Here is a 22,886-nt window from a genome sequence, read left to right as displayed (position 1 = left end):
CTATAAGGAGAAGCACTGTCGACGTTTCGGGCCAAAACATTGACAGTGCTTCTCCTTATAGATGCTGCCTGGCCTGCTGTGTTCCACCAGCACTTTGTGTGTGTTGTTTCTACTTACTTTGTTTTCTCTAATCCTCCATTGCTCAGTAGGAAAAATGTCCAAGCTTGATCAGCTTTTCCTCATAAGACAAGTTCTCTAATCCAGGACACCATCCTGGTAAACTACCTCTGCACCCTCTCTAAAGCTTCCATATCACTGAAATAATGAGGTGACAGTATACTCCATATGTGGTCTAACAGGTGGGTGACAGGGTGGAGATATGTTTTTACCAAAGGCGGTGTAAGGCACTCCTTCCCTCCACTAGCTTACAAGTCACCCTTGGGTGAGGTGTAGCACCTGCTTAGTCTCCAATGAAACCATGGGAGTAATTGGTGGTAATATGAGCAGCTGGCGCATATCACGTCCTGGTTATGCAATCACTGATGCTAGGAATCCTCTAAAGAGTATTGATAATGATTGGGGTCACCTGTATTGTTTAGGCACAGCCCAAAAGAAGGTAATGGCAAACCACTTCTGTCAAAAAAATTTGCCAAAAACAGTCATGATTGCTATCATCTTAACAACACGACATGTGATAATGATGGTCCAACAGCAGTTAAGATTAAAATTGGTTTCATTTGTCAAGTCAGCAAGGGTTTTGCTGGGCAAGTATCGGCACACGTCCAGCACCAAAAAAGCATACACACACCTCACTAGGCCTAACTGCACATCATTGGAATGTGGGCGGGAACTTGAACCTTCAGAGGAAACACACGCTGTCATGGGGAGACCATAAAAACTCCTTACAGGGAGCAGAGTTTAGAGGTGTAGCATTACTTAGCAGTTCTTGAACTCAGTTTCCTAACTATTGAAGATCAACATACCACATGCCTTCTTAAATATCCTATGAATATGCATGGCAGCTTTGAGTGATCTATGGACTTGGACCCCGGGATCCATTTGTTCCTCCACTTTGCTAAGAATTCTGCTATTAACCTTGTACTCTGCTTTCAAGTTCGATCTTCGAACTCCATCTGCCATTTCTCTGCCCAGCTTTACCCTCCAAGTCATTTATGTTTTTAAAAAATCACAAAGAGCAGGGTTCTCAGAACAGATCCCTGGAAAACACCACTAGTCACAGACCTTCAGGCAGAATACACTCTATATTACTACCCTCAGCTAAGTTTCCCTGAATCCCATACTTCATGATTTTCTGGTTGAGTCAATCATAGAGAACCTTGTCAAACTCCGTGCTGAAATCCATATGCATCACATCTACTGTTATACCTTCCTTAATTTATTTTTTTACTTCCTTAAAAAATTCAGTCAGGCTCCTCAGGTATGACGTATCCGCCACAAAGCCATGCTGACTATCCTTAATCAGACTATGCTTCTCCAGATGCTCATAAATTCTGTCTCTAAGAATCCTCTCCAATAATTTGCCCACTACTTATGTAAGACTCACTAGTCTACAATTCCCAGGATTATTCCTATTAACTGTATTGAACAATGGAACAACATTTGCCAACCTATCTCAGAAATGTTTGCTCATTCCCTGGTACTGAATTGCCCTATCCTCCAGTCAACCTGCTGCATACTCCCTGGACACCCCTAATGAGTTCTTCTCCATCTAAACCTTCAAGCAAATTCCTTAACAAGTATATAGGTGTATATAAATACCACATCTACATAACTGCCAAGTCAAAAGTATTCCTGAATTAAATGAAGTATAATTCTGTTGTACTTGGAGTGTGCACACCAGATCATTGACATCTTCACAGACACAAACACTTAACTTATCCAGGTTGCTGTCCTCAGATGCTTCAAGTCAGCTACCATCATCCCTGTACCAAAGAACCCTACAAACTCAGAGCTAAGTGACTACGGCCTGGTGGCTCTGATGCCAATCATCATGAAGTGCTTTGGACAGGTGACAACACATAAAAAACCTCCATTCTGCCACAGTGGACACTCACCAATATGCTTATCAAAAGAACTGCTCTATGACAGATACAATAGCATCAGTCATACACCTGGCCCTGACACACCTAAAAAACAAAGACACTTGTGTTGTTTCCGGATTTCATTTGGGCTTTCAGCACTATTGTCCAACAGACTTTGGTGAACAAACTCCTACGCCACTGCGCAATTAGATGTTGGACTATCTAAACTAGCAGACCGCCCATAATCAGGATGCACAATTGCTCCTTCCTCCCCATTATCCTCAACACAGGTGCCTCCCCCCCCCCCCCCCCCCCCCGGGTCTATGTGCTGAACCCATTACTGTACACTCTACTCTCACATGTCTGCATGGTCAAACACCTGAGTAATTACATTATCAAGTTCACTGATGATACAGCAGTCGTGGGGCTCATCACCAACAACGATAAGATGGCCTACAAAGAGGAGATGGAAGAGCTCCAGGCCAGGTGCGAGCCAAATAATCTTTTCCTCAATGTTAATAAGACGAAGATGGGTATGAACTTGGGGAAAGCAAGCATCACTCACACCCCTCTTTACAGCAGAGGCACAGCAGTGGAAACTGCAAGCATTTTCAAACACATGAGAATGCACATCTCACACAACCTCCTCTGGTCCCGAAACACACTTTACACAACCAGGAAAGCTCACTAACACCTCTACTTTCTATAGAGGCTGAAGAGACCTGGATTATGGACATATATACTCGCACCATTCTACAGATGTGCAGTAGAGAGCATACTAAAAAGCTATATCACTGCATGGTATGGAAACTCCACTGCAGCAGACAGGAGGACTCTACAACAGAGTCAAAACTGCCCAAAGCATCACAGGCACCAGCCTACCCACCATCAAGGACATGTATACAGAAAGATGCCAAAAAGAGACAGTTATTTCATGAAGGATCCCACCCACCCTGTTCATGGACTGGTTTACCCAATCTCATTCAGGAGGAGGTTACATACCATCCACTCAAAGACCACCAAACTCAAAGTCAGTTACTTTCCTCAAGCAGTAAGACTAATCAACACCTCCACCCACTAACCTGTCCATTCCACACCCCACTACACCACCACTACTTTCTCACTTACTGTCAGTCACCTTATGTACAAACACTCCTGTGCCTAGCATCACTTCATGGACATATAATCAACCTGTGTATGGTATATAAGCTATCTTATGTATTTATTCTTACTGTGTTTTTTTTTAATATTATGTTCTTGTGTTTTTTGTGCTGCACCAGATCTGGAGTAACAGTTATTTTGTTCTCCTTAAGTCAAGTCAAGTCAAGTCACTTTTTATACTTAACACTTGTGTACTGGAAATCACATTAAACCATCTTGGAATTTTGTATGGCACATGTAGTATCTTTACGAGTCTGGCTGTCTGTCTCCTTTCTCCAGGTTGCAGTATGATCCCTCTTGATTCTCACATTCTTGGAGTTTGTTTTTAAACTGTTGACTAATTTGTTTCAGTTAGCTAATTCTCAAATCTACTAAAGATTTAGAACATGAAGAATTTCATTTTCTTACACTTAACAATTTTTAGTCCATTTTCTCTGGAGATAATTGTGCCACTTGTTATCATTGTCATCAACTAAGGACTGTCCAATTTGTGCCAGGTATTTTTTTAATGTGGATTTGTGCCACTGTTATTTTGTTATGGAAAAGATTCTGTCTGGACAGCAGCCTTAGTATAAAACAAATCAGTTTTATGTAGATCGTGCACAAAGGTAGATTAATCTGGTTTGAAGCAGTGCAATGTGCGCAATCCATTTTAAGGCTCTGAAAAAAATGTTTTGAAATCTCAAATTTCTTCCTTGATGAATTCTTTCAAACTGTTGTCAAAGGAGGAAGCTTAAACAAATAGTAGAATTCTGGTCTATCAGTATTCTTCTGATTAATAGCTCAAATCTTTGTTCAATTTTGGAGCTCAGAAGAATGATATTTTCTTACAATGCTGATTATAATTCTTTATGCTTGAAGGCAGAAAAAGAAACGTCCACCATTTACAACACATAAAAGAGCTGGAGGAACTCAGTATCTATGGAGGGAAAAGGAAAACTGATGGTTTTGGGTCAGTATGTTTTATTAGGACTGGAAAGAAAGAAGAATGGCCAGTATAAAAAGGTGGGGAAAAAAGCTGGTGGGTGATAGGTGGATCCAGGGATGAATTGATTGGCAACTGAGGATAGGAAGAGAGTTGGAATGATGTAAAATGTTGGTAAGTGACAGATGAAAGTGACAAAAGGCTGAAGAAGATGGAGTCTGATGGGAGATCTGATCATGGAGCAAAAGGAAGGAGGTGGGGAAAGGAACCAGCTGAAGGAATGTGTAGATGATGGGCAGTTGTAGAGGGTGCTGAAGGGGGTAGTAGGGGCTAGTGTGATCAGGAAAGAAAGGGAAGGAGGTACTGGAAGTTAGATAACTCTGTGTTCAAGTGTCCTGGTTGGAGACAGTCGGGGTGTAATATGAGGTACTGTTCCTCTTATCTGCATTTTTGGCAGTGAGAGAGGCAGTAGATAAACATGTGAGTGTGGAAATGGGAAATGCAATTTCCTTGGCTGGTATGCTGAACAAGCATAGATGTTCAATGAAGTGATTTTCCAGTCTGTGTTTGGTCTCTACCAATGAAGAGGAGGCCACATTGGCAGGGTTGTTGCATTAAATAGCACTAAATGAAATTATGTGTGAAGGACTGCTTTCCTTGTAAAGACTGATTAGGGCCCTGAATGGTGGTGAAGGATGAGGTGTATGGGTAAATCTAACATCTAGTGCATTTGTGAGGCTAAGTGCTTAGAGGAGGATGGGAAGGAGGGAAGATGTGCCTGGTGGTGAGATTCTGTTGGAGATTGCAGAAAAAGCGGAGAATGATACATTGGATGCATAAGCTCATTGGATGGTAGGTGAATTCTAGGGGAGCTCTGTCCCTGTTATGCTTAAGGTTGAGGTGGGCGGGGATGGAACAAGGGCAGACATATGAGAAGTAGAAGTGAACTACATTGATAGCAGTGTGGGGGCACACTCAGTTTTCTGGAAAAAAGTTCTAGAGCATTAAACCTCATCATGAGAGCAAATGCAGAAGAGACAGAAGCTAGGAAAAGGGAATCATGTCCTTGCGTACAATAGGGTGGGAAGAATATAGTCAAGGTAACCGTAGGAGTCGGTGGGTTTGGGGAAGATGTCAGTGCATAATCTGTCTCCTGAGATGGAGATGGAAACATTAAGAAAGGGCATAAAGTTGTCAGAGACAAGTCAAGTGAATTTGACAGCAAAGCTGATGAAATTGATGAACTCTGCAAGTGTGCAATAAGTGGCATGAATGTCTTACGGAAAGGATGATGGAGAGCATTGTTGGTATAGGTTTGAATCATAGATTGCTCCATGTAGCCAGCAAAAGCAAGCATAACTGGGCCCCATGCAAGTGCCCTTGGTTACACCTTCAGTCTGGAGTAAGTGGGAGAAGCAGAAAGAGAAGTTGTTGAAACCAAGGATCTGTTCTGCCAGATGTAGGAGGGGAACTAGTTGGCACTGTTTTTCAGAAAGAAATGGAAACCCTTGAGGCCTTCCTGATGGGGGATAGTTGTTTTACCAGGGTCTCATCATCCGTGGGCATCGGAACTGAAAGTTGTTGAAGTGGTAGAGGACGTGTGGTATTATGAGTATCAGTGATAAAGGACTGGAGGGGGGGAAGAGGGTGTCAAAGGTACAAGGATACAAGTTTAGTAATGCAGAAGCAAGCAGGAACAATGGGCCTGCCAGGGCAGCCTGGTTTGTGACTCTTGAGTAGGAGGTAGAAATGGGCAGTGGGGAGGGAGATGGGGAACAATGAGGTAAGAGGCTATAGAAGGGAGATCTCTGGAGGTGATGAGGTATTTTTTTTAAACAAGTTAAAGTGGTGGATATTTTGACTAAGTTATCACTCTGTTTCAAAACTGTCTTTCCCTTTCCCTGCCCTCTCAAGCAGCTCCACAGTTACTCTCAAAATCTCTTCTACATTTGTTTTATTGTATACTGGCCATTGGGTGAATCATGAAATGAAGCCTAGAGTATCTTTGCAAACTTTTCTTCTGTAGGTGATCTCTATATTGAGGTAATAAGTGCAACTTTCTTTAAATGGTTATGATTTGCTCCACTCCTGCCTGTTTAGCAGCAGTTCTGTTTCTTGCCAAAGCTGTTTCTTCGAATTAGTATGATTTGCTTTCCCATCTTTCTTCATTGTCTTTTTTCAGATTCTGTGTATGCAGAATGAAAGTTTTATTAAATATAATTGTAGTGATAAATCATTTTCTATTGCTACATTGTGTTCTGTTTCCAGTATTGCTAACAATTATATAGAACTTTTAATGTGAAAACTATTTCATGCTTTTATAACTGCAGTAACTTGGTGGAACAAATAGTTATTGCAACATCCTAACAGCGTGAAGATTTGGGTGATCTGGAAGGATGTTCAGTGGAATACCACAAGAACCTGCTCTAGTTTTTAATATAATGTACATGAGCTTACAGGAGACTGCCAGTTGGAATCATGGTGCTTTTCAACAGAGGACCATAACTTATCATGCGATATCGGTGTGGTATGGCATTAAATCTTAACAATCTTTTTATTCAGAGGAGTGAGCTATGTGCTGACCCATATAGAACCACAAGCTTAACCATACAGATATGAGTAGTTCGTTGTTGCTATTTTCTGTTTTGACACATCATGACTGAACTGAACAAAATTCTTTGGCCCCATCAGCTTTTTGGATTTCAGTCTATATTGCTTTCTTACTCTGAATCCAGTTTTGTTAATCTTTGAAGATTTCCTTATATTTATCTTATTCTTAACTTTTTGCCTTATGGTTTTTAAGTTAATACTTTGTAAAAATAGAGGATTACTTTTACTTTACAAACTTCTGATCCCTTTAAAAGCAGCAATGGACTGTTCATATATCTGATGGCAGAGGGGAAGAAGCTGTCCTAAATCATTGAGTGCGGGCTTTCAGATTTGTGTACCTCCTCTCCAAAGTTAATGAAAAGTGGGCATGCCCCAGATGAGGAGAGTCCTTAGTGATGGATAAACTTGATGTCACCAACTGATCAATTATTTACTGCAGCTTTTTTGCTGCATTTTTGCTCTAATGCATATTCAAATGGCATTGCCCCATTGTTTTAATTTTTAGATTATACTGATTATACTGATCCAAAATAACATTTAGAAGGTGGATGCTTAACCTTAAGTACTTTAGAATGGTATTACTAGTACTAATGTAATGCACTGAAAGGCTGACTTCTGCTTCAGAATTTTTCTGATTCATGGGGATATTAATATATCCAAAGTTGATATACACTGCATATTTTTGATTAGTAAGTTTCTTTGTCAAGTTCTTAAATACTCTAATTTGTGTTCAAAATATTTTTTATTTAAATACTGGTTTTTCTTCCATCTGAACTCTAGCTAGTGAAAAGGCAAATGACTATAATGACAGTTTTTCAATTCGTAGTTGCATGATTTGGAATTGTAAAGACACCCAAAGTATTAATGAAGCAATTTTACATGTAACTTTTTTGCTTTGTAAGCATGTTAATTTTCAAAATTGTCTGCTAAACCATTTTGCAAGTGCTAACTTTAAACAAGATTTTCGGACATCATAATTGCTCATCTCAGTATTTGCAAATTTTGCTCTATGCTATTTTGACATTACTTCTTGGATGCAATTTGTTTAATGTTGCTAGCTGAAATCGAATATAACTAAAGGCAACCTCGCTTCTGCAATTGTTTAATTGCTTAGTTTAATAGCAGATGAATATGCCACATTGAAAACTTTTTTTTTGCTGTGATAGCAAGCTTAACATTGATGAAATAAGTTTTTCATCAACCGTTTGTGTGAAAGTAGTTAACAACAGTTGGTGAGTCTTACTGTAGACTAATCCAAAGGCCATAAAGTACCAAGTTCCCCTCTTGATATTGAATAATAAATATATTATGAGTGGTTAGTCCTGGATACTTGCAATTCAGAATTATGTTTAATTTGATTTGTATTAAAAGCTCTAAGTCTATTTTATATGAGCAGGCTTTTAATGTAAAATTTACTGATTGCAAAGCATAATCACAACTATTGTGTGTGTTAATCCTGGCTCTTAAATTGAGATATTAGACTGAAGGGCATATGTATGAGTTTACAACAAAAATGTAATCAAAGTAGAGAATGGCAGACAGTTAATGAAGTAAACAGATATAAAGACATATCTTCAATTACTTCAGAGAATGGTCAGACATTATGTTTTATTTGGATATAAATCTTATATATCAATTATTGGTTAATAAGATTTTGAATAATTAGAAAAAAAAGATAATGGTTTGAAGTCTAGACCCTTCACACCAAGATTGAGCAATATTCAGATTAATGGACGCAGTCATTTTGATTTGATGTGGTTCAACTGTTGCAGACAAGAACGTCTGCTTCTAAATTTCTTGATAAATGGGAATACAAATTTTCTAGCTTACACTCCCCTTATAGTTCAATTTGATTAAATAAAAAGAAAATCTGATTTCTAATGGATATATTGAATAATTGCCTTGTAGTCTGGTCCGTTATGTGTACTAACCTAATGCTTGCCCCGAGGAAGAATTCAGTATTTACAATAGTTCTTTTGGTCAAGTACATTTTTAACAGACAGCCACATTAAATTGGACTGTCCCTTGCGGCAAAACAAAACAATAGATGAAAGTCTGGTCTGTCTTTACATAAGCTGACAGTTCCCATTTCCTTTTTTCTTTCTGTGTGAATTCAAAGCTGTAAATTCAGTCTTGACATTTAAAAGAGCAAGAGTAGGTTCTTTGAGCCCAGATGCAAAATCTGTTTGAAAATATGGTTTACACTAATCCAGTGTTTTCTATTTAATTGGTTTTGATTTAATTGTTATTTTTGCCAAACACTATTACAATGTCCACTGGAATTAAAGTAGCACTCCAGATAAATTTGCTGCAGTTATTTGTAGTTAAACAGTTGCTTTTCCTTGGAAGAAAACATTTGGGCTACTCAAGACAAACCTTAGTAGAAGAGCCTTCTCTCCTGCATTTCTGGATGGTGAAATGTGAGTGCCCAGACATTCATCACCTCCTCCTAAAGTGCTTTAACTGGTGCCGCTGGCAAGTTGTTTATAGACCATCACATGAAAACTTAGGTGCTTGAATCTCAAGACTCTGACGCTGCTCAATTGATCTTCCACCAGGAAAGGCCTTTCGTTTGCACGTTGTGCTGTAAAACTGATAAGAGTTAGGGCCAGGTCCAGATACATAGCACCCACTAGGTCATGCGAGTGAGATCTGATGGTGAGGATTTGATGGAGTGTTGGGATGAGGGAGTTGCCAGTCGCTGATGTGCGGGAGGTGCATAAGCATGGCAATGGCACTTTCGGAGCTGGGTTATGAGATGAGGAACTGGAGGTAGTGGGTCAGCTACGATTGTTAAGGTTTGGGAACTTGAGAAGTGGTCATGAGCTTCGAGCAAAGGCCCAAAATAACTGGTATACAAGTATTTTGACAGGAGTCTTGCAATTCCAAGTTGGGCATTACAAAATTGGTCAGGGAGACAGGAAATATAAGAGTGTTCTCCAACATGAAACATTAATTCAGTTCTCATTCCACACTTGCTGCCTGACTTCACCCTCAGCACCGTGTTGTGCTAGGAAATGCATCATTGTATCTAAAACCAGCTAATCATGCAGGCACTGCACTAAGAACCCAGTCAGGTTTTTGTTGTATCAATGGTTTATCTACCAAACTACCATTGTCATGTTCCACATTCTGGGGAAATCCATTTTTGTTAAATGTTGCAGTGAAGTAGATACGGCTATTTGGTTGAATATCAAAACAAATGTTTTTGTCTGCAGATTACTCTCTGTCCACTCTACTGGTATCAAAAATCTTGAACAGCTGGACGGATGAGGAGAATAGTGTTTGTAACTGAGGGCTGAAGTAAGCTTATAACATTTCCACATCAAGTTGTGGAAATGTATGCCGCTTAAGTTATATGCCGTCTAACTTTTGACATGGAGGGAAGCCCTCAGAATAGTTTGCCAAGCCTTACTGTCACTTACAGTGATTGTATAATCTGGGTAGTTGTGAAGATCCAAAGCAAACAAAAACAAGATGGAAACTGAAGAATATTAGTCTGTGGAGCTTTATCCTGAAGCAGTCCCTTAATAATGCAAGGCTTTTAAAAAATGCAATTCCAAATAGTTAATCTGTTTTAAAGATCACAAGCAAAGTTGATGTATTCATATGGTTTAACCTGAGAATCAGTACGTAGCACTTACCTTTATCGCACATTGTAAATCTGTGCAATCAGTTTAAAATGTTCATTGTACTGATGCATTTCAGTAGCAAACCCAGTGGTTTTGATAAATACACATTATAATTTTCTGGGTGATTTTTCACACAATGCATGTAAATGTCCATATTTGTGTAAACAGTCAGTTGTTTCTGTGAAAGGAACACTATATGAAAAGAAGGGGAATAAGTTAGGTACACCAAATGAGTTTGCTTAGTATTGTACTTGTGTATATGGTAAGAATTTCAATGTACAAAAGAGTGTCATCACAGCATGTCATTTTGATCTTCACACAGTTGTGTATTTTAGAAACCAACTTTAAATTAAAAGGCTTTGAAGCAGGAAATGGACTTAGTGAAAAGGTGGTAGATATTAAAATGTCAGTTAATTTGCATAAAGAGGAGGAGTAACATCAATCCCATGGTGCACTACTTATTGCACCTTGCTAACCCAAGGATGATCCATTTCCTGTTGACTGCCAGGTGACTTTGAATTTTTCTAAGTGCCCTGCTATATTGTCTTTTGCTGTAACTTGTATTTGATTATAATCCTTAGTTATTGCCTGTTACACCACTGGCATTTCTGCCCATATTCAGGGCTTCCTTCATCATGTCAGTGGCTTCCTTTCAGTATTCACTACTGCCAATCACACAAGTCCTAGGTGGAGACTCAGGAATACCATCACACTTCAGATGTAGAAGGATTCTGTTTCCGTAACAATTTTGTTTTACCATTCAGGGTTGTTAGCCCTAAGCTGAACCCCAAGTCTAGAGGACCAGTGGACCACTCTTAGTCTAGCCTCTACTGTTTGGCATGGGTGATCCTACCAAAAGCCAAAGCATAAAACCTGTCTCCAGCCAACTTAGTTCTCTGGATCACTGAGACACACAAGCTTCCAAACCCCAGCAACAAGCTTGTGGTCTTCTTGGAGGATTACTGCATCCTGGTACATCTTAAAAATGCATGTTAAAGAACAGCTGACTCATTGTTTTCTTGACTATTTAATAAATGTAATAATTCTGAGGGCATCTTTGTAGTAAGTTCTTGGGATTGAAAGAAAACAGTATATCATATTAAAATATAAAGTTGAGCTACTGTTCAGATTTTGCAGTTGGCATGAAACTATAATTTGTCAATATATGAGAAATGTAGAAACATGAGAACGGAAAAGGAAACTGAGAACCGTGATGCATAAAGCAAGAACTAGAAATGCAAATTGCAAGGATGAAAAGTATATATAGTTCTGAAGTTTGAAGACAGTTATTTTCTTACCTTTAAAACATGGAATGAAAATATGCCTGGAGCATCAGTGAAAGTTGGTTGATCTTTTAAATAATAGTAATTTATTTGCCATTGTATGAAATAGAAGTATATGGAACATTTTATACTGAAGCCTTGAGGCATTCCAAAGACATCCGTAACACATTTTGGACTGTAAAGTGAAACCCGGGTTTCATGTTGATAGTAGTAATCCCTTGGGTCATTGCAGTTTTGGTTTCCTGAAGGTGTCCAGCATGATACTGCTGCAGTGCTCTGGAATCGTGGACCACTTCATAATCAGGCACATAGCATAGCTGTGGAATTATTAGCTTCTAATAACAATTAACTCTTGACAAAAACAAGGACTTAAACAAAAATAATACAAACAAAACAGCAGATCAAAATGAAAAATAAAGTTGTCACCAAACAACTTGGCAAGATATTTCAGAGGAGTTTCTGCTTTGCTTCAACCCAGATGGTATACTACAATTTGAAAATGGTCATGAGATCAAGTTCTGTCAAACACTGCAAGGTTATCATTAGTATTACTGCAGTTGGTACAAAGGAAAATTTGAAAAGTTCCCAGATGGGCAGTTGCACTGCCTCAAACCTTGTGTTTAAACTTTTTACAGGGAGTTGACAGGTTCTTACTCAGTTTGAAAGCTTTAACCAGTTGTACCTCCCTGAAGGCTTATCTATATAAGGTATTAAGTAGCAGAGTTATACCAGGAGTGTTGTTGGGTTCAGTCTCTGGCCTGTGTTGAGTTAACTGATCCTCACCATCTTAGTGAAACGGGTGTTGTGCCACATGCAAAAGCAATGCACCCCAGGATCAAAGAAGGAATAATTAATCTCTTCATCTTTGCGCTTGTTTTGTGTTGTTATTTATTCTGAAAGTATGTTCGCCAAGTGCTAACAAGATAAGTTTAATCAGTGATGGTTCTTGCAGTTGAACTGTCTTCTGAAAAATGGCGACTTACTCAAAACGGAACCAAGCATGGAAATAAAACCTGAGGTGCGTATTTACAAATTGAAGGTTGATAAGCAGTTCAGTGAATTGCTAAAGGTCAGTAATTATATCTCATGATTAGCTGGCTTATGTTTGTATAAACAGTAGAGTAGAAATGTTTATACCATTATGTTATCATGAATAACATTCTTGTTAAGGCATGATTGTTTTCTTGTTTAAAAGTTATAATGTCATTTGTGTTAATAATATGGGATGAAGAATAATAGAATACAGTTGCAACTAGGTTTTCTGCATGTAGATCATTGTTTTAGCAGTGTATTAGTCATGAAATTAGTAGGTATGTTGATGTACCTGCAGTTATCTTCAGTGAATCTTCTATGAAAATTGATCATTTTAATTCTGCTATGCTCCTATACAGAATTTGTGGTATTACTGCCTGGTTAGTAGACAAGTTGGTAAATTGTGGAACTATTGAGTAATTTGTGTATGCTTGGTTACAATGTGCAAGCTGGCAGTGAAGCTGAAGGCTAATATCCATACTATATTGTGCCTTTTCAGTTGTGTGTCCCTGGTTAATTTGAGGGATGTATATGATGTTACTTTATACACATTGGCCAAATTGTGCATTTTCTTGCCACAGCCTCCAGGCACACATTGTGTGCTCAATGGAACTTTGTGCTTCAAAGATAACCAAAGAAAGATGTGTTGTAATCTGTGAGAAAAACACATTTAATTTGTTCAGAATAGGTCTGCCATTCAACATTTTTTCCATAAATAATTTATTCTCAATTTATGATGTGTTTTGAATTGGGACATTGGTAGCCTCATGTTTTATTAGATTGTGAACGCTACCTTTTAGATGCACCTCAATGAGATAATTTGCAGATGGAACCATTTCAACTCCCCTGCAGATGTACATTGTTTACTGTGGACAAATAAGAGAGTTTGTCCTTCTGAATATTGAACAGGATTGCATATTTGAAATGAATCACAAGTAATCCCTCAAAACTGTTTCAGAAATTTTCTTCTGGTTTGTGGATGACTAAAGGACCTGGTCTTGGGATCAAAAGATTTTGGCAGGTATTTCAGGTAGACTTTGAAAGCCCAGTTAGGCTGCATTGCCATGCAGCAGTTGTCTGTGCTTGTGTTTGTCTGCACTAGAGTGAGAATAATTTACTCAAATGGGGTCACTCCATTGTTGATGGAAAAAGAAATCCAGGTAGTCTTGTTCTTGAGCGCTGCCCCAGTGTGTGGTGTTGATCCAATTTCTCTTCAATCATTTTGGGCCTTCCTTTAAAATATTTCTATTTTTCCATTTTTTTATAGACTTGATGTAAGCAATTTCTTTGTTAGATGTGTATTACACATAGTGCCTTCCCCACTTGATTCTAAATAATCAGAATCTCAGCACTGAAGGTTGTGCTGCAATTTTTCCAGATTATGTTGAAGATCATGCGAATAAAATGCCTTACAGTGGCATTACAGGATTTTCCAATGTTTTATGCAGTTCATCCAAGCCCTGTAGCCACAGAAAAGACAGAGGTTACTATGGCTTTGCAGACTGTTTGATACATTTTTTGTGTTTATTTCACACCCTGTCTGCCAAAAGCAAGGCCAGCTAGCCCAATTGATTTGTACTTGTATCTCAACACGTTTGCCATTTTCCAGGGGTGGGCAAGGTACTCCTGCATTTCTTCTTCATCGATGCAAATCTATTTTGCCAGATCTTTTACTAACTGGAGTAGATTAGTGGGAATATTTTGACGATATTCAGAGCTAGCCATAAGCTGATATAAACTTCAGAGAAGTGGTTAAGTGCTGATTGTGGGCTCTTCTCTGAATGTAAAGCTACAACACAATCATCTGAGAACTGGAATTTAATATTTATTGTGATGTTAACTTTCATTCTAGCAGAGATGAGAAAAGTTTGACAAGATTGACTACAGTCTGATTTTTGAACTTGGTGCATTGTTTGAAATTGTAATTTTCATAGCTGTTTAAAAAAAGAGTGGGACAAGTGTACAGTTCCTGTGTTATACCAATATAGATAACAAAAGGGTTCAGAGATAGTCCACTGCATAGCTGGAAGCAGTTATCTGATTTTGAAGAAGTCTTATGACAGTGGTAAAGTTGTTTGGGTATCTAAACTTAATCATGAGATTCTATAGGAAAATCAGTTTAATGAGAGACAAAGGCTTTCATCAGTGAAGGCAATGTACAGCTCAAAGTTTTATTTTTCAGCCTTAACCTGGTTCTACTTGACTGTGGAAAAATATGTCAAAACTGTCTTGTGTTTGTCTGAAGGCACATTGAAATTCTGAGATACCACCTCTGCAAGAGAGAGCAGATGATTTAGTAAGAACCTTCTCAGCAGTGAAGAGAAGGGTGATGCTTTGGCATTGTCTGCCCTTTTTTAAAAAAAAAGAGTTCCTGGTAACATTGCACAAGTCCATGGGAATTTCTTCCATCCATCAAATTTAAGGGAGGTACAATTTTTTTAATTCTTGTCCTGGTGTCAATATTTCAACAGATCTATCATAAGGAGCTGATAATGTTTAATATTTCTTCATTTTGTCAGACGGATAGTCAGACCTCTTCAAATTTTGCTAAATTGGCAAAAGTTTCTCATACCCAGTGCTAAGGAATAGACAATGGTGTTGGTCATAATCAATTCAATATTTAGAAATTTTCAGAATTGTTTCTTCCATTACTCTTAAAAGGATTCATAATTGTTTAGAAGGGTACCACCCTATTTACATCTCTGCATTGTGAGATCACACAAGGTTGGTTTTTACAGAAAAAGATGATGCATTTTATGAATGACAGTGAGCATTTGGATTTCTTGTGATTGGACATTGAACCCGTAAACACTACCTCACCTCTTTTTTTTGCACTACTTAATTTAACTATTATTTATATATACTTATTTGCAGTAATTCTGTTTTTTCTGTGTTATATAAAGTTAACAAATTTCATGACATATGTCAGTGATATTAAACCTAATTCTGATTTTGGTCCACCCATCATTTTGTTTAGTTTGGTCCTCATTTGAACTTTTGTTTTGAGCATTTGGGGGGAAAAAAGTTCTACTTGTGACTGTTTGGTAAGTAATTTTGCCAGTTACAGAAAGCATTCACTTCACTACCCAAAGTTAAAATGGGCAAGTGTGGATCTTCCTGTACCTTAATGTGGGGAATCCATTGCACACAAGTAGCCACAAAATACTTGGCAAGATAGACATCTGTATCCAGAGCCAAAAACTCCAAGATGATTGAGGATTCCTTTCCCATTGCAAGTGTTACTTACCATCGCAGCAGTTGCCTGATCTGTCTGCTTTGCTACTGAGGCATTCATTTTGGGCTGCTTTTTTTTTGGCACCTCAACATCTTTATGATCTTTAATGCAGAACAAGGTGGCAGCCCAAAAAGGAAATTTGAACCATTGAGCAGGTGGTCTCAGATGTCTTGGATTAAGATCATCTGAGGGAGACTGCAGGATTTCTTTATATCCAGGTTTACACTATATATGCTTCAAACACATAAATAGCTAGTAATCACATTGGAATGCAGCGTTTCAAAATGCCATAACTTCACACCTATTTTATTCATGTGCTAATGAAATAAAACCACATATTAATTGCAAGGTGATTTTTTTTTGTATTGGAGGTATTCATCTACATTTTAGGCATCTCAAAATCTCAAAGATTTTTATTGAAGTGGGCAGCAAATGAGTTATAATTTACGTACATTCTTAAGGAGGATAGCCTAGCAACTCACTGCAAGCTTGCTCACCAAAAATTTAGCCCAAAGTAAATAATGTAACGTAAAATGGGAAAAACCTTGATCTCTTCAGCAACATTTGTAAACATTGTCTAAGGTGAAACCATGGTTTGTCTGTTACCAATTGTAGTCTTAGTACATTTCCTGTTCTTTCACCTGAAAGTTGGGTGAAAAACTTTGCAGTTAGCAATGCTAACAGGAAAGTCAAACTTCAGTGGTATACCTGTAATAGAAATGGTCTGAACAAATAAAATCTCGTTGAATATGTTTTAAGTGATGACTGGGGGTGTATCATGGCTGTACTACACTCTTGGGATCAGATTACTTTGTAAACTATTTGACGTCATCCAAATCCCTCAAGTATGTTACAGATTTGTAACCCACTGCCAGCTGTTTATTTTCCATGTATACTTCCCAGATGGTGAACTGACCTTTCTGATTTTTCAATTAGAAACAAAATATGCAGATAACACAAAACACGTGTTGCACAAGTTTGTTGCGGCAGCCATAACATTAATATCTGTTTGTTGGTTGAGATGTTTTGCTGTTTATCAGCTCAATATTTAAATGTCATGGTACCTGGATGAAGTTTACCACTGGTATAAAACAACTTCATTATGTAGTCTTTAGAGCAGGGAAGAATAAGGAGTGATGTGAAAAGTTTGTTCCAAATTAAGATTAGAATTAGAGTCACCTTCAGGTTTAATATCATTAGCATATGTCGTGAAATTTGTTAACTTTGCGACAGCAGTGTAATGCAATACATGATAAATATAGAAAAAATTGAATTACAGTAAATATATTAAATAGTTAAATTAATTAAGTAGTGCAAAAACAAATAAAAAGTAGTGAGGTAGTGTTCATGGGTTCATTTAGAAATCAGATGGCAGAAGGGAAGAAGCTGTTCCTGAATCGTTGAATGTGTGCTTTCAGACTTCTGTACCTCCTTTCTAACAGTAACAATGAAAAGGAGGTATGTCCTGGATGGTGGGGGTTCTTAATGATAGACTTGTCTTGGATTCTACAGTGTAAGTAAAGAAAAACTGTTATCTGCAGTAGAAGGGCTGAGAAATGAGGATACAGGGATTAAATCAGCTTTATTTGCCTCGTGACCATTGAAAAATACAGTGAAAAAGGGCGACATGGTAGCATAGTTGTTAGCATAACACTAATACAGCAGCAGTGACCCAGGTTCAATTCCCGCCACTTACCCCATCATTCCCACAATCCTGATTGATAAGGTACAGAACATAGGCCTCTGTACCTCCTCTGCAATTGGGTCCTTGACTTCCTAACCAGCAGACCACAATATGTGCGGATTGGTGATAATGTTTCCTCCTCACTGACGATCAACACTGGTGTACCTCAGGGGTATGTGCTTAGCCCACTGCTCTACTCTCTCTGCACCCATGACTGTGTGGCTAGGCATAGCTTAAGTACCATTTATAAATGTGTTGATGTTACAACCATTGTTAGTGGATGCTCAGATGAAGACGAGAGGGCGTACAGGGGTGACATATACCAACTAGTCGAGTGATGTCACGCCAACAACCTTGGCACTCAACGAAAGAGCTGATTGTGGATTTCAGGAAGGATAAGATGAAGGAGAACACATACCAATCCTCATAGAGGGATCAGAAGTGGAGAGAGTGAGCAGTTTCAAGTTCCTGGGTGTCAGGATCTCTGAGGACCTAACCTAGACCCAACATATTGATGCAGCTACAAAGAAGGCAAGATAGTGACTATACTTTATTAGGAGTTTGAAGAGATTTGGTATGTCAACAAAAACATTCAAAAACTTCTCTATAGATGTACTATGGAGAGTAACCTGACAGGGTACATCACTGGTATGGTGGGGCTACTGCATAGGATTGAAAGAAGCTGCAGAGGGTCATAAATCTAGTCAGCTCCATCTTGGGCACTAGCCTACAAAGTACCCAGGACATCTTTAGGGAGCGGTGTCTCAGAAGGGCAGCGTCCATTATTAACGATGCCCAGCACCCAGCCCATGCCCTTTTTTCATTGTTACATCAGGTAGGAGATACAGAAGCCTGAAGGCACACATTCAGCGATTCAGGAACAGGTTCTTCCCCTCTGCCATCCGATTCCTAAATGGACATTGAACCCATGAATACTACCTCACTTTTTAAAAATATATTATTTCTGTTTTTGCACTATTTTAATCTATTCTATATGTATACTGTAATTGATTATTTTTCTTCTATATTATGTATTGCATTGAACTGCTGCTGCTAAATTAACAAATGCCATTGATAATAAACCTGATTCTGGTGCTGATTCTGTAAGGCATTTCTAAGTTCTCCCCTGTAACAATGTGGGTTTCCTCCCAGTGCTCCATTTCCTCCCACATTGAAATGACTTGGTTCATTGTTCTCATGAGTGTATTGGGATGCATGGGCTCATTGTTCTGGAAGGGCCTGCTGTGTGCTGTATCTCACTTTGTGTCAAATCAAATCAAGGATTGTGCTGGACAGTTCACAGATGTTACCTAGCTTCCAGTGTCAACATAGCATGCCCACAATTTGCTAACCTGAACCATGCATCTTTGGCATGGGAGAGGAAACCCATACAGTCACGTGGAGAACATAAAACTCCTTACAGCAGTGGAAATCAACTCCAATCATGCTGCTGGTGCTATAAAGTGTTGCACTAACTGCTACACTACCAGTAATACAGTTGATCAGAGAGCCAGCACCATATCAGGAAACAATTTTAAAAAGTGAATGGTCATAATTTAGCTGGAGTGACTGCAAAGGCAGTGTGACCAGATTCAGTGATATTCGAAAGAAAATTGGATAAGTACTTGATGATTAAAAATAGGGAAAAAGCAAAGAAGCAGGTCATGTGGATAGATATAAAAATGGCTGGCACAGATTGCATAATTTAAGAGGCCTCTTTCTATGACTTTATGATTTAACATTGGAAGTAAAGTAAAACCCTAATACTTCTGAAACTAACAGAAATATGATATGCACATTTACATTTCATTAATTTCTAGTAAGTGCTTCTAGTAAGAAAGACAGACACTCTAATTTATGTAATATTAGTGTTTTTAATCTGACAGCTTTATAAATGATACTTTAAGATTAGAGCTATGTACTTGCATGAGACAACATAGAAGAACGGCACAGTCTGTGCCCTTCGGTCCACGACGTTGCGCTGACCAGTTATAAACCTATTCCAGTATCAATCTAACCCTTCCCTCCTAAACAATCCATAACCCTCCATTTTTCTTACATCCATGCATCTAATTAATGAATCAAAAACCCAGTAATGAATGATAGAATTAGGAAATGATTGTAGGAGCAACGGAGATAGAGAATATAGTGTTGCTGTCTGATAACAACCAGTTAATATATAAAAAATACTATCTTGTCAAGATGGTGTGAAAAAATATTTTGTTGGAGCTACAATCTTGAGAACCTCACTAAGATATGAAGGTTGGAGGCCTTTAAAGAATCTTGTTTTTTCCCCTATAAAAAGAGATGTGAAAATAATTGAGTTTTCACTGTGTAATGCATTAACCAGCTCCTTCCCATACTAATGTATCATTGATGCAATCTTGTCACTCAGTAGTCAAAGGAAGGTATCGTCAGACCTGAGGAAGAAGTTAAATTACCCTCAAGGAGCATGAGGCCCAGTGGAGTATATTTGCAATGAATTATGAACACTCTCTTTTACATTTTATTGGCTTTCAATTGAAATAGTGAGCCAAACTCAAGCTGTTAACTGATTAACTTGACATTTCTGATCTTTGAAGCACTTGAGATGCGCTGATTTTATTAAATTTACCTAGTTATTAATTACATTTTATCCCCTTTCATGGTTGTATTTGAATTTCATAATCAGAAATTATAAAATGTGATGAACTTTACAAATCATCTGCAACTGAGCTTTACATTAAGTCAGTAAGACTTCCAGAGTTGTGCTCTGTTCTAAAGACTAACTTTGTAAAGTGATCTTCATAACACACGATTCACAGCTGTGAAACTACAGGCCTTGAAGTTTCTAGTTAAGCAAGATGCAGGAAATGTTGATAGTAACACTTGTGTATGCCTTGGAGTCAGAGGGCCAGTTGTAATATTGAAAGTATTTTAAATTAGTTTTGCCTTGAGTATTTCTCTGGTATATCACTTTGTATAGTAAATACAGAAGAGTGAATGAACCAAGATTTGCCCACGAATCTAGAGTGAAATCCATACCTGTGCATGATTACCATTTTTAATGCTCTACCATTCTGTGTCATTGGAAAACTATGCAATTACAGTTTAACCAGGCAATTATCAATTTTCTTAAAATGTGTTATTTTCTTTCAGATTAAGAAATACTTCGAACTGGAACCACTTGCAAGAGGGCAACGATGGATCCTTCAGCCTTGCTCTGTAGAAAACATGGATGCTGTAAAAGAAGGTTTCAATCAATTTATTAACTTGCTTGAAGAGATTGATTAAGAGCACACTCCAGGAAGATTATGAAAAATGCACTGACCGCCATTTGAAAATTGGAATGGAACCTTTCTCTGAATCTTACTGTACTGTAAAATTTAATAGAATAACTTTACTGTATGTTCATTTGAAATGTTTTATATGATCCACTTTCTGAATATCATCATTGTTAAATCAGATTTTAAACAGAACTAAAATATCCCAAATGAACTGCAATACAAATTACTTTAAGATGGAATCACCAACAGTACTGGACTTGTTTACTTCCTGTTTTCTACTACTACCATTTTATTGTAGTTGCATGATATTTTGGTATGTGATTATTTGTACTACTTTAGTGATTGGAAATTTGAACACGATCAGTGATAGCAGTTCAGAAGAGCTAAGCACTGTTGGCATTGGTTTGCATTGATCTGTGAATATGGCACTTTGCTTCTAATTATTTCTGTATATTGTTAGCATTCACACAATGTGAAGTGACTGAACAGTATGCATTGTGAATGTGCACTTGTAATTCTTTCTGAAAGTATGGAATATCTCAGCATTTTAATATTCTGTTCATCTTTATTGATTAGTATTGATGCTGTGAGATGTTAACTGCTATCAGGCTTTTGAAATTGTGCCAGGCAGGTTCAGAAATTCTATATAAAACTGGGAAACAAACTAATGCAATTTGCAGAAATATTTTTTTACATTGCTCTGCACATTCTGTGCTGTTCTTGAAAAAGAAATGGGTTTGATAACACAGCATTGTTAGACAAATCCATTGACAGAATACCAAGCAACTGTTTGAATTGAATTAAGGATGTTTTTGACAAAAATTTTGGTCTCAAATCTTTTGTTTGTTTACTACAGATCAAAATTATTTGTTTTGTGATACCATGAGGAGTATAAAATCCAATGTTTTAGCTAAAAAACCAATAGTACCAATTTTGTCTTAATTTCAAAATTATTTAAGATATTATAATCATCAAAGACTTTAGCTTTAAAACATTTTCAGTATTGACGACACTGTAGTAGATGTTGCTCGAACCATCTGTCAAATGACCCTTTTTGTGTGTATGTGTGTGTGTTTAATGTATGTGTGCACCAGCCTTGCACTTCTTCTCAAACCTGAGAGTGTCTGCAACTCATCAGTAAGCTGAATGAAAACATAATCAATCAATACTCACCAGCAGCTGTTCCTGACAAGCCTCTGTCTGACGCCTAATGCCTTCCAACTGTCGGCATGATTCCCTCCCTGTCTACTACCACCATACTCTGTCCAACCATTCACATTTGCATTCTCTTTTTGCTTCCAGTTTAAGAATTTGAGATCGTGTTCTTAGATTCTTCTGCTGAAATTTGTATTTTCATATCTCCTTTCCAGTGTTTAATTGTCATATACAGTATCTTGTTGAGCATATTATAAAGCTGGTCAATTTCTGTGGTATGTATGTTTCTATTTTATAGTAGCCTTTCTGTAATTCATTGTATTTATAGAAACTTTGGTATTTTTTTATACATCAGTACACTGCAATTTTTTTTAATGAGTAAAATCATTCATATTACTAAAACTTTTTACCTTTTATTATTGACAATATGTATTGCTAGTTCAACTAGCACATAATCTTTGTACCAAATATACAGCTACTATATTTAGCCAGTAACTGAACAGTATAGCCAAATAAATGGGAGGTTATTCTCTAAAATACATTATTCATCAATAACAATAAAGGTTACTGCTGAATGGAATTGCCTGGTTTCGGTTAATCTCCAAGAAAAGGACGGTGTTTAACTTTCCAAATCAGTAGTAAATGTGCAACATGAATCATTAGTATTTCCATTACAATGTTTCTTTCTATATGAGGTGATTTTCATGGATTAAAATGATATCTAAGTAGCAAAAAGAGTTGCTTGATAATGAAATAGTTTTGCTTTGTTGTCCATTGACAACTAGGCTTTTATTTAACTGAAAATAATTTTCAATTTTATTAAGTATTTGCAACATACAAAATTCTTTTTAAAATGGAACAGAAAATATCATAGAGGTCAGTCTCCTGTTTGAATGTGCTAGTTACAGCAATACTTTGTTA

The 22,886-nt window shown here is 37.7% G+C and overlaps 1 protein-coding gene across 3 annotated transcripts in view; it reads left to right on the top strand.

Moving 5' to 3' along the window:
* Positions 1–22,545, top strand: part of LOC140737772 (ADP-ribosylation factor-like protein 15) — a 212,791-nt gene extending 190,246 nt beyond the window's left edge. For 2 of the 3 annotated variants that reach the window (XM_073064402.1, XM_073064401.1), the window contains 2 exons: positions 12,546–12,611; positions 20,683–22,545. In XM_073064402.1, the coding sequence (XP_072920503.1) occupies positions 12,546–12,611; positions 20,683–20,817 (201 nt within the window). In that variant the 3' untranslated portion in view covers positions 20,818–22,545. The remainder of the gene's footprint in view (positions 1–12,545; positions 12,612–20,682) is intronic. The other variant, XM_073064403.1, reaches the window with a different exon arrangement.
* The last annotated feature ends 341 nt before the right edge of the window (positions 22,546–22,886 follow it).

This window comes from Hemitrygon akajei, chromosome 13 (genome assembly GCF_048418815.1).
Source record: "Hemitrygon akajei chromosome 13, sHemAka1.3, whole genome shotgun sequence".
Taxonomy (NCBI): domain Eukaryota; kingdom Metazoa; phylum Chordata; class Chondrichthyes; order Myliobatiformes; family Dasyatidae; genus Hemitrygon; species Hemitrygon akajei.
The sequence above is the reverse complement of the archived record's forward strand: the minus strand, read 5'-3'. Positions and strand labels throughout refer to the sequence as shown.